We start from the raw sequence: 12,181 nt of genomic DNA, 5'->3' as shown, positions 1-12,181 counted from the left end.
CAGAGCAGCTTCTCTTCAAAATATTCCATCCAACACCTTCATTATCAAACCTTTTATTGGTAAAACACGTTTTGTAATGTTTGTCTTACTTATGTTTGACTTTCCTTACAAATCAAGTTATAAATCATTAACAGTCTGATGCACATCTGGTCCCAGATGTGTTGAGACCAACATGAGAGCAGAGTTGTCTGGTGCAGAGCAGGTGAAGGTCACAGCTGATTGGTTCAGCAGTAACGTGGCTGCAGCTGCGTGCTGCCTGACGTACAGGAAGTCGATGTGGTCATCGGCAGGTCGTGGTGAACGAAGGCTTCCTGGCTGCCCAACAGACTGGAGCTGCTGGCTGGGACGCCACCGACGGCTGGCAGGTAGGAATGATGGAGGATCGGCAGCTGGACGGACAAACGGCGCCACACACTGGGAGGAACCACAGGAAGGAAATGAGCGCAGAAACTACAGACAGTCTGAGGTCAGTCAACACAAGGCGGCACACATCATGTCCTCCGGGTCGCGTTACTGGTGGGTGGTAAATGCAGTAAATGTGAACGATCAGACTGTTTGTTACCAGCAGCTTGGAGCTGTGTCACATACAGAAGTACGCCAACGACACAGCCATCGTTGGATGCATCCGGGATGACAGAGAGGAGGAGTATCGGAGTCCGGTGGGGGACTTTGCTGCCTGGTGTCACACTAACCACCTACAGCTCAACACCTCTAACACTAAGTCCCAATTGACTTTGGGAGGTTCAGACCAAGACCGCGACCAGTCCCGCTAGAGGGAGCTGAGGTGGAGGCCGTGGAGTCATACAAATACCTCGGGCTGCGGCTGGATAATAAACTGGACTGGACAGCACACACCAGCCACCTGTATGGGAAGACACAAAGCAGGCTGTACTTCCCAATGAGACTGCGGTCTTTCAACATCTGCAGCAAGCTGCTGTGGATGTTCTACCGGTCTGTGGTTTCCAGTGTCCTCTTTTACACTGTGGTGTGCTGGGGGTGCAGCACATCCAACAAGGACACGTCCAGACTGGATAAACTGATCAGGCGGGCCTGTGGCTCTGTGGTCGGCATGAAGCTGGACTCTCTGGTGACGGTGGCAGAGATGAGGACACTGGACAAACTGCTGGACATTATGGACAATGCCGCCTACCCCCTGCACACCGTCAGTAGCAACGTTCAGTGAAAGACTGCTCCTCCCCAATGTAGGACCAACAGACTCAAGAACTCCTTGGGACAGCTGACTCATGCCATCAGGCTTTACAACCCCTCACTTGGGGGGAGGAGGAGGAAACAGGGTACAGAGGACAGAAGGGAAGGAGTGGTGGTAGTCTATATTTATTTTATTTTCTATTTTATTCTTATCTCTCCTGTTTGCAGGTAGTTGTTGTTTGTTGTTGTTTGCAAACTGTCCTGTGTGCTGCTTCCTTACTTTTTAAGCTGCTGGAAATTCAATTTCCCTGATGGAGTCATCTCAAAGGGATCAATAAGGTGAAGTCTAAGGTCCTGACCCTGGTCTAAGGCTGGGGGGGGGGGGGGGGGTGTCAGTGGAGAAGCTCTCATGCAGACACACTCACGGTGATGCTGATGTTGGTTTGTGTGGAACTCACCGATCAGGAGAGTTGATGCCGTGTGGACTTGAACGTTTCCTGTCAGAACAGACCTGAGCCACATGACTCGACGTCACCTGCCTGACTTCACCTGCTGGGGGAAATCAGAGAGAAGAGGAAACGTTTGAGAGAAGCAGCTTGTTGTGTTGATCCTCAGGGACTTCACAGTCTGCTCCAGGATACTCTGCACTGTGCTGAGGTACTGGAAGGTGTATTAGTACTACTGTTTGTTTTGTTTGTACTCTTCTGATGGAGGAAGGCTAAAGGTTTCCCCTTGCTGCCACTCTTTGTGCTAAGCTAGGCTAACCACACGTTGTTGTTGAGTGTTTGAGTGCTGAGAACCTCAGAGTGGAGCTTTTCTGTACACAGTATTTGGATATTTGACTTCTCACAGAGTAACTTCAGTCTCATTTCACTTTTAAACCTTCTTCGTGTTACCGTCGTTTCCTCCTCTCGTCGTGAGCGGAAGCTTCGACTCGGACTCGGACTCTTCACGGAGCTGCACGCTGATGGTTTCTATCTCCTCATCGAGCTGCAGAGAACACGACAAACAGCATCAGACTGTCTGCTGAGGTCAAACGCAGAGGGGACGCGGTCTTCATTTGTGTCGGGAGACGTTTCAGTGTCTTCACCTGTGCAGTTTGACTCTTCAGCTGCTGGTTCAGCTGCTCTTCGTCTTCTCCTTCTGCTGCTTCGCTCTGCAGCTCGCCGCCCTGCAAACACATGAAACCACTGAATCGTCTCTGAGCGCCTGACCGAGGCAGCGGAACGTACAGGCTGCCGTCGTGATGACGTCTCGAGCGTCGCGCTGACCTTCGGTCCAAACATCCGACTCAGGACGAACGCGTTGCAGCAGAGGATGAGGACGCTGGTCAGACAGAAGTGAACAGGAGGATTGTGGGACATCAGCAGTGATCCCAACACTCCTGACACGCTGAACACCGTCACAGCAAACACACTGAGTGTCAGGTGTTTACTGCTGACAGCAGGAGGATCCGCCGGCACAGTCCTGATGCTCCAGGCCAGGAAGCACCCGAGACCCTGAGGAAGAAGCAAGACATTTGAATTTAACCAATCATCCACCAGAGTTTGAAGCACAACAGCTCAAAATCTCTGATGGTGCCTTCTGCTGCAGTCTCCTGTTAGACTGTAATCAGACCTGAGTCCTCACGGGGACTCAGTGTGGCTGCTCGTTCAGTTTTACCAGCAGAGGTCCTTTGTATCCGTAGACAGCAGTGAGCCACAGCTCCATGCTGGAGCTGCTGCAGTGTTCAGAGTAGGGCCGGACGATGACGTCCTGCTCGGCAGCTGCACTCTGGAACAGACAACACACCTGAAGCAGCTCACCTGACAAACAAATCGGCTTCATGCTCCTCTACACCTGAGAGGGAAAACCCCAGACCGGACCGCCATACTGGATTTTACCAGTAGGTGTCGCACTGAATGGGACGTTACTGTTACCTCTGAGCCGTGCTGCAGCACCACCCGTCTGAGGGGGTCCAGGACTTGCCAGGAGGTTAAAACAAACGCATCCAGCAGGAGCATCCAAAGCAGCAGGCAGCCTGCTGGCTGCAGACCCTCCTGCTGCTGGAAACACACAGGACAGCTTTCACTTCACTGTTCCCTCCCATCAGCTTCACCAACACATGAGACTCTTTGTGCAGGTGATTCACCTTCCGTCTGATGCTGAAGCGAAAGTAGACCCTCCATGTTTTGGTGAACAGCACAGCAAAGCCCACAGTGTGTCCCACTGAGAGAGTCCACAGACGAACCTGCAGGACCAAATCCATCCAACATGAGTGTTTCTACGGGTCACCTGACTTGTTCTTAAACGCTCGCACTCACTGAACTCACAGAGCAGAGGAACTCAAAGGTCCGGCTGGACAGCGACGCTCCGTCCAGTCCGGAGACCAGGACCGAGGAGGAGGACAGCAGGACACCCAGCAGCAGCAACTCGTCCTGAGATCCCCTGCTGGACCTCAGCAGCCTGCAGCCACGCAGAAGCAGAAGAAGAACCGAATCAGGTTTTCAATTCAGTTCAGCACTTTGATGCATCAAACACAGTGAGAGAAAAGAAAAAGAGAAACGCAGACTAAAACAAAAGTTTCACAAAGTGTCAAACATCTCACGGCCGCCGAGTCGTACCGCCGCTGACGGCCGGCGACAGCGAGGAAGAGGACGGTCAGAGTGATGACGATGGTCAAAGTCGCAGCCGATGAAACCATGTAATACAGGAGGAGGCTGACGTGCTGCTGCCGCACAAGGACCTGAGTCCGGTCTCTGGCTGGTCCTGGACCTGCAAGACCAAACATGTCACATCCATCCAAATGTCACCACAGCTGCTTTAAGTTCAGTACAAGTACAAAGAGAAGTCTGAGTCTCACCTTTAAACTTCAGCAGGTGCTTCATGAGTCTGAGCTGCTGGGTGGAAGTACTGAACTCCCCCACCAGGACAGCACTGCTGTCTGAGGACGCACACACGCACGCACACACACACACACACACACGGTCTGAATGTACACACGCTGATCAATGGCAACACGTCATACATTAAGTGACTTAACGCACCTTGAAACTGGACCAGCTCCAGTGACGTCATCCTCTCCCCATTTCGAAAGAAAACTGGACCCTAAAAACACAACATCAAAATATGCAAAACACATATCCTACATATGTACAAATACACAGATACATGTACTAATCAGGTACATGTGGGGAGTGTTTTATGTTATTAAAACACAGCAGCACTAAAGAAAGCCTGTGCAGTGTCAGTTACAGTGCAATTACAACACAGAGACCACAACTCTGACTAATACAGGTGTGTGTGCGCATTACAGGTGAGTGTGTTACAGGTGAGTGTGTTACAGGTGTGTGTGCGCTACAGGTGTGTGTTACAGGTACTGTGCGCTACAGGTGAGTGTGTTACAGGTACTGTGCGCTACAGGTGAGTGTGTTACAGGTACTGTGCGCTACAGGTGAGTGTGTTACAGGCATGTATGTTACAGGTGTGTGTGTTACAGGTGTGTATGTTACAGGTGCGCTCACTGTGACTCCTTCAAACTGCGTCTGCTTCACGGCCTCCAGCAGCATCTTGTGGACCTCCTCCTGGCTGACGCTGATGTTTCTCAGGATGCTGTACTTCTCTCTGCGTTTCACTGCCTCCATCACCTGACTGAGAGCTTTGGCAGCCACCCAAACAGCATCATAGGCGAAGGTGTGGAGGGGGCTGACCTTTGACCCCTCCTGGATCAGCTCTCTGAGGTAGGAGTCCTGGTAGTCCTGAGGAGTCTGCAGAGACACAGCAGGAGAAAAGACCAAGTTTTAATTTGGGCCTGACGGCCGCCTTCAGTCAGGGGGTTCATTAAAATATGTCCTCTGAGGTCTGTGAATGTCCAAAGCAGCTTGTATCCTAGCTTCTCCATCCTCTGCTGTGCTGCTGGACTCTGCGTTACATTCATATTCTGAGGAGAAATGTTAACCATACAAACTGAAACAAGGCTCATGTATGACAGGACTCAGAGCTGTCCGTCAGTGGGGATGTGGTCGTGGTTTCTGACCCGTCCAGAGACGCCCGGTGTGTCTGTGTTGCTGAGCTGTCTGCTCTGCAGCCTGATGGACCCGTCAGCAGCCATCAGCAGGCCGTTGGCCGTACAGCCAGAAACCTGCCACCCCAAACTCCATCCAGCTGCTCCTCCGTCAGCGATGATCCACTGGTACCGAGCGCCGAACAGGTTCAGTCTGTAGGCCTGAAAGTCACACACACAGAAGCATCATGGCTGTCGTTAGATTCGTCTCCATCAACACTCTGAAGTGACGGCCAGGCCATGACGTCATCAGCTGCACAAACGCGTTGACAAACATCAACCAAACACAAGTGAAGTTCATTTTTATTTATTGTGATGCTTCAAGTGAAATCCAGTGAGGAGGTTGTCGAGAACATGAGGAAGGTGAGGACGAGTCAAACTGGGACAGCCGCTGGTGTTGTGCACACAATCATGCTGAACCAGGACGAGGACAGGAACAAACACAGTGAATATCACTGTGTTAGATCTAAAGGGTCCAGACGGGGGAAAACAAACCACAGAGGTGTCCACATACTTTTGGCCGTAGTGTACTTACGCAGCAGAAAACCTCAGAGGCAGAGTCCTCCTCAAACTGCCCGATGATGATCCTGACGTCACTGTCCTGCAGCAAAACAAAAGCAGCAGTTGGACTCCGATGAGTCAGTCTGAAGCTAAACTGCATTTTCATGGAAATCTGAGCACAAGCCTCCATCTCAGTCCACCTTCAGCTTCCTCAAGCTGCTGCAGGCGTCTTCAGAGAGGCTTTCTGCAGAGAGCACCTGAACATCAGCCCTCAGCAGCTGCCTCAGCAGATCCTTCTTCAGCTGCACAAACACACCAAGTGAAAAGCTGGTGAAGACAGTGTGGACGGCGGCGCTGCAGCAGGTTCAGTAACATGAATCACCTTTCAGTGCTACCTCTGAGAGCCTCGGCCCTTCCTGTGTGATGATCCCGACTCTGCTCCACCTGTAGCGCTGCAGCAGCTTCACCGTGGCCTGGTTCAGAGCTCGGTCTGACGGCACCGTGCTGAACAGGTTCCCATACCACTTCCTGTTGGACAGGCTGGGGGGCGAGGGTGCGAAAGATACCTGGTACACACAGCAGAGGGTCACCTGCCATGACACAAACCACAGGATAAGCCTGAAGTGGACCTGACGCGTACCTGCACCAGGCTGAGGGCCGGCAGAGCGCGAGCGATCAGCGCCGTCACGGATGGACACACGCCTCCCAACAGCAGCAGGTACCTGGGCCCCGCCCACAAGGTGTCAAACAGAGCTTTGAGTGACTGTGCTGGATCACACTGAAACACGACAGACAGGAAGAAGAGAACACGTTCAGCAGAGTCGTCCTCACCTCCCTGAAACGGGACCGGGTTCCAAAACTACAGGGATCAGCACCTCACCAGAGCACCCATAGAGCACCCATAGAGCAGCCATAGAGCACCCATAGAGCACCCATAGAGCACCCACAGAGCAGCCATAGAGCACCCATAGAGCACCCATAGAGCACCCACAGAGCAGCCATAGAGCAGCCATAGAGCACCCATAGAGCAGCCATAGAGCAGCCATAGAGCACCCATAGAGCACCCATAGAGCACCCATAGAGCACCCATAGAGCAGCCATAGAGCACCCATAGAGCACCCATAGAGCACCCACAGAGCACCCAGCTGCTGCAGCCGCCGTTAGCTCAGTTAGCCACGGACACGCGGTGCGGAGGGGGCTTACAGCAGCTCAGACCACCCGGCACGTCTTGTTTGAACGGAGTGTTTTATGACGAGTTAACGAGATGGTTGAGCTCATGTTGGCTCAGTAAACAAACTGCAGCTCACACGGCGTACATTTTTCTGTTTAGTAAGCAAAGCAGGTGTAAGAATACTCCTTCTATGGACGTTTTGTTAGTTTGTTTGCTTCCTTATTAGAATAAGCTCTAAGAGAGCTCGTGAACCGAAACAATCGTGTTCATCTCCCAGCTGAAACTATGGGGGCCTCTACCGGCACAAAGTGGCATTACAGCTTCTGGCACGCAACCACTAAAATGTGGCCAAGTGTGCTTATGGCGAACATGGGACCAGTTCAAACAGAGTGACGTTTAGATTTGATTGGGATTGTTTAATTCTTGCTAATTTGGACAGCAGGAGCCAACAAACATGAGGACGGGAATCAGACGAGTGTCCATGAAACTCCAGACTGGGCTGAGTTTATTGGAATTCAAGCTTATTCCAAACCCTGAAAATAAGAGACATTTGTAGACTATGAACCCTTCACCCAAGTTTATCTTTAAAGGCCTGAAGAGTTTAAAATAGTTAAACAACGAATCACCACAGAAAAAGCTAAAGCATAAACAAAATTGTGTGTTGTGTTGCAGAAATATCATTTTTCTGGTTCTACTCTTTAAACGCACTGCAGTGGACATCGAGGAGTCCGACAGGAGCTCAGGCAGCCGTGTGGACTGAAGCGCGAGACCAACCTGCGAGTCCAGCAGCTGGAGCTGGACCTCATAGTTTCCCAGCGGTGATGGCCGTCTCTGCAGGTCCTGCAGAGCCAGTCTGATGGCCGGGGCCACAGCGGCGGTCAGGTTGTCCATCCCTGACCCAGAGCCCACAGGCATCATCCACAGCACAGGCACAGGGTGGCGGACCCGGGCCACCACCGGCACGACGACCAGCCAGCAGAGCAACAGCCCGAACAGCCGAACACAAACCTCCATTCTCCCCACACACTCTTCCTCTCTGCTCTGATCCTCCTGCAGGAAGACTCCTAATCCCGTGCTGCCGTAAGCAGCTGAGAGCCCGAGGAGGCCGGCTGAGGAGATAAAAGGATCAGCATGGACACAAGATGTCACCGGGATGCCCAGATTGTTTGTACCCTCAGAGCAAGACGAGGTGCAACAGCTTTAAACCGGCTGCACGCTTAACTCGCTGAAAAGGAAACCAACTGGAAACAGGAGAGAAGTGAAGCTCACAAGATGACCAAAGGAGAAGAAAGTCACTAACAGACACCTGAGCAGAATCCACTTTAATCCCCAACAATCACAGCGATTATGTTAACAGCTGGTCAGATTAACTCTGCCAGCATTAATTAATTCAGAAAAGATGACGAGATCCTTTCCTTTCAGGTTTCCCTGAGTGACTGTGTCAATGACCCACCGGTTTGTGTAGTAAATCAAACACACAAGCAGGTTCCCAACCATGAAACATAAATGTTCAAATCAAGTGTTTCCATATTCAAGTACCAAAGTCCGACTTCTCTGACTGCAGCGTCTTAAACTTGAACACAGCACAAAGTTCTGGACCCTCTTTATGGGCCCCTCCCTGTTTGTTCTCGTAGCTTCCTGGGCCCTCCTCACATGAGGGTCCTGAAAACTCACACCCCCCACTTTAATGCCGCTGGTTCCTGTCTCCTGTGGGACAGTAAGCTGAACGTCTTCAGGACGTGGACAAAACATCCGAGGGCGTCATCTTCCGACTTTTTTCAGACAGATCAAACAACTAATGGAGAAAGTGCTGCACAAATGAATAAAGATGAACAGAATCGTTAGACGCTGCCCTGTAGGAACCATGAGTGTGTGTGTGTGTGTGTGTGTGTGTGTCCACGATCTGAAACCGAGTGAAGGACCTGCAGCTGGTGAGGCCAAGAAGACGACCGGCTTTACTTTACAGGAGGTCATTACTTTGTACAGATGGAGCCTGGACGCGAAACAAAGACTGAAACAAATCAAATGTCTTTAATGAGTTCTGTCACAGTTAAACCCGTCACATTTCAGCACACAGAAACCAAAGTCAGGACTTAAATCAAACATCTAAAAAGCAGTGTGTGAGGTGTACTTTGATGAAAAATCTGCAGCCTAAAATCAAACTTTCCGAGGCCAATCATCGGTCTGCGCTCACTTTGAAAGGACTTCGGGGCCCACGCGGCGTCGTAGCAGCGAGCAGACATCACCTCAGGTCCAACACAAAAATAAATCCAAACGCTGATGTGATGGACGTCCTCTTTGAAAGAAATGATGTGAACCTGAAGAAGTTAAACAAGATGGATGGAAAAAGGTGTCCACCGAGTGTCCTCTCCAATGTGCTCGCAGTTTGGCAGAGCCAAGTCAACTCTGTCCTTTCGCTGCCTCTCTGGACCGTCTGGTCTGATGACCGGGACCCCTCCCTCTGCCGCCGCCTCCTCCTCTCTTCCTCTTGTGTGCTGGTCTCTGCTCGGCGAACCCGCCCTCCTCTCTGTGAGCTGACTGAGCCCACAGGGCGTCATAGCGACCCGGTGCCTGGTACCCGGGCTGGCTGCAGTCCAGCGGCTCCCTGGAGAGGAGGATCCAAATGGCGGGCACGTTCCTGCTGGCCGTCAGGCTGTCGAGGCCAGCGGCGGGCTCCAGCGGCTCCCACACCTCCACCATGGTGCTGTACAGCAGCCTGGTGAGCTGGTGGAGTCCCTTCACTCGCCGCTTCACGATCTCAGCACACGTGATGGCTTTAGACGCACCCTTACCGGTGGCAGTGAAGACGATCTGTCTGCAGAACAGCTGGCCCCGCCCTTCCTGCTGTCTCTCCACAGCCACACCTCCGCCCTCAGGCGTGGGTCTGCCCCCGTCCTCAGCTGCTCGGGGGTCGGGCTCCATGCGGCTCAAGGCGTAACGCAGCAGGTTGCGGATCTTGCTGCCATCCTTGACGTGGACCTCCGGCGTGTCGGGGGAGAGGCCGGGGAACGGACAGACAGACGGTCTCTCCTCCGTCCGAGCCTTACTGTAGTTCTCCATCTGCAGACAGACGGAGGACACAACCGACACACAAAATCACCCAGAAAATAAAGGGACGTTCAGACACGACATGTCAGGGACACCAAACTCCTCATTCGTCTGAAGTCAGTTTGTGTTTGTGTTGTGTTTCAATTAACTGATTAATTAGTCACCAACTATTTTAATAAGTTGTTCAGTGGAAAAAAAATTCATCTTCTGCTGGTACCAGCTTCTTAAAAGTCAGGATTTGCTCCTTTTCTTTCAGAATTACGACAGCAAATGAAGAGTTTGGGTTTTGGACTGTCAGTTGGACAAAAGAAGTAACACGAAGACGTCACTTTGGGCTCTGAGAAACCGATGAGCACTTTTCACAGTTTCGACATTTCACAGACTAGATAATCATCAGGTAAAGGTAAACTGTGTGTTTCTGCCACAAGGTGGCGCCAGATCGCTCGAAATCCTTCCCAACAGAAGGCGGCAGCGGGCGTCCTCACAGGGGGAGTCCAGGTGCAGGTGACATCCTGTGACTTCATTAGAACTCTGCTTTAATATTACGGACCTATACTACTAATTTCGGTGAAGACCTCAGCAGAAAACACCAAATTCCTTACAGAGATCAAAACTTATAGCTTTAGCCAATTTTATCCCTTGTATGTCGCACAGCAGTTGGACCCGGAGGATCATAAAATTGAAATAATAATAATCCGTCTTTCAGCAGACTCGGAGTATACATAATGTAATACTAGGATGAAATAGCAGCCAGAGTTTTGCAGTGGTGGCCGCGGTGACACGTTTGATAAAGGTTATCGCCAGCCAGCAAATTTGCAAACTGTACAACTGACCTGAACAGTATTTGGTGTGTTGGATGTTTGCCGAATTAAGGAAGACGTCGTAATGCTTCAACGACTAGTTTGGACGTGTTGTGCAATGAGTCTAACTTCAGCAGTGACAAAGAAAATGTTAAATCTACTAAGTTTTTAACGCAGATCGGCGCCTCGGTTTTTCTGGACATTACGGGTGTTTCAAACGCTCGACAAACGCTAGACTGATAAAGGAGGGTGGAAGTAAACTTCACTCTGAAGTGATCAAACAGAAACTTAACGGATACATCTAAACAGACATCTATTTATTCGATTTGTTAACAAGCGCAGCTAAGCTACAGGCTAACAGCCTGCTTGTACACTCACGAAAATGTGCACAAGACAAACGCAAGAGACGCGACTGCGACATCTTTTCTATAATTTCAACCGAAGTGTCTCAATTCTAAGTTTAAAACCTTACCAGGCTGGTTTTTGTTGCCTACCAAACTCTGCACATGTTTACTTCAGCTGCAACACTTTACGTTGCCGCATGTCGATGGTAACTGTCGCAAACGTCTTTTCTGTCTTTTTAAACGCAGGCGGCAGCGCAACAAACCGCGGACTGATGATTTTAAGTATGTTTGTTTCTGTGGGTCCATTCAGCTCAAAAAACAGCTGCGAGAGATCTGAAACTGACTGCAGTGAGGAAAAGGTGAGACACGAACACAAGAGTTGTTATTTAAATTAAGAGATGAAATTAAAATAAATGATTTAATCCAAGCCTGTCGTGATGTGTCAAAGCTGGTCTCTGACAGAGCAGCACATATCAGTTGTTGTCATTAGCGACATCACTTTGAGATGTGCAGTCTGGCAGAGAGAAGCAGCTCGTCACAGTTTCTTGATCTTTGCTTCATAAATGATTCATTGTGCAACTGTTAACTCGTTGTCAGTGAACTGTAAACACATTCATTGTCATTCTCCCGATGTCCCCGGACTTTCCCTCCTTTCCCCATCACCTGACTGACAGCCAGTTAAACACCTGTTTCTCACTTCCTGCCTACTCCGCCCTCGGACTCACCTGTTTCCACTTTTGCACGTATTCCACAGCCACTTCATCCCAGTTACCCTGTACTTTATTTTGTTCCAGTATGTAACCTGGACCTGTCTGTGGTGTTCAGGGTGGTGTTCAGGTGTCACAGCTGGCTCTGTGAGCAGTCCTGCTCACACTCGCCGAGACAAATCTCTGAATCTGTAAGGTCCAAAACGTTCTGTCTCAGGTTAAATCTCAGGTATGGTGTTCAATATCTTCCTCATAATGTGCAGATGCTTGATAAGTTTTCGGTATGAAGCTTCACTAAGTGAACGGATGGATGAATGCGATGCCAGAAGGCAGCAGTTCATGCTGTAAGTGAACACTGAGCAGTAAGAGCTGCAGCCAGACGATGGATTCGAACCCGTTTGTGCAGCTTTTAGTACATT

At 50.6% G+C, this 12,181-nt stretch overlaps 3 protein-coding genes across 10 annotated transcripts in view; 1 reads left to right on the top strand and 2 right to left on the bottom strand.

The window, feature by feature from the left end:
• Window positions 1-37: 37 nt before the first annotated feature.
• Window positions 38-8,742, bottom strand: LOC124064241 (gamma-aminobutyric acid type B receptor subunit 2-like). 8 transcript variants are annotated; one of them, XM_046398528.1, is made up of 19 exons: window positions 7,638-8,742; window positions 6,333-6,470; window positions 6,088-6,258; window positions 5,893-5,994; window positions 5,727-5,792; window positions 5,165-5,353; window positions 4,653-4,895; window positions 4,176-4,236; window positions 3,992-4,072; window positions 3,732-3,903; window positions 3,462-3,594; window positions 3,281-3,379; window positions 3,069-3,194; window positions 2,812-2,922; window positions 2,421-2,648; window positions 2,240-2,320; window positions 2,046-2,139; window positions 1,608-1,701; window positions 38-414 (listed from the first exon to the last, which is right to left on the bottom strand). In XM_046398528.1, the coding sequence occupies exons 1-19, from the start codon at window positions 7,875-7,877 to the stop codon at window positions 225-227; spliced, it is 2,619 nt and encodes an 872-aa protein (XP_046254484.1). In that variant the 5' UTR covers window positions 7,878-8,742; the 3' UTR covers window positions 38-224. The 8 variants fall into 8 exon arrangements, 7 of the variants coding, with proteins under 7 accessions (XP_046254484.1, XP_046254486.1, XP_046254485.1 ...); XM_046398530.1 differs by having other exon boundaries at window positions 1,608-1,698; XM_046398529.1 differs by having other exon boundaries at window positions 3,069-3,191.
• A 130-nt stretch (window positions 8,743-8,872) lies between these two features.
• Window positions 8,873-11,318, bottom strand: rpp25l (ribonuclease P/MRP 25 subunit-like). The gene is made up of 2 exons (XM_046398535.1): window positions 11,184-11,318; window positions 8,873-9,923 (listed from the first exon to the last, which is right to left on the bottom strand). Exon 2 carries the CDS (start codon window positions 9,921-9,923, stop codon window positions 9,264-9,266), a length of 660 nt encoding a protein of 219 aa, XP_046254491.1. The 5' UTR covers window positions 11,184-11,318; the 3' UTR covers window positions 8,873-9,263.
• LOC124064239 (collagen alpha-6(VI) chain-like) overlaps window positions 11,306-12,181 on the top strand; it is a 33,134-nt gene continuing 32,258 nt past the window's right edge. Inside the window, exon 1 of the mRNA XM_046398522.1 lies at window positions 11,306-11,414. The gene's annotated coding sequence lies outside the window, so the exon portion shown is untranslated. The remainder of the gene's footprint in view (window positions 11,415-12,181) is intronic.

This window comes from Scatophagus argus, chromosome 9, assembly GCF_020382885.2.
Source record: "Scatophagus argus isolate fScaArg1 chromosome 9, fScaArg1.pri, whole genome shotgun sequence".
Taxonomy (NCBI): domain Eukaryota; kingdom Metazoa; phylum Chordata; class Actinopteri; family Scatophagidae; genus Scatophagus; species Scatophagus argus.
Note: the sequence above shows the minus strand (reverse complement) of the source record. Positions and strands in the feature narration are given on the sequence as shown.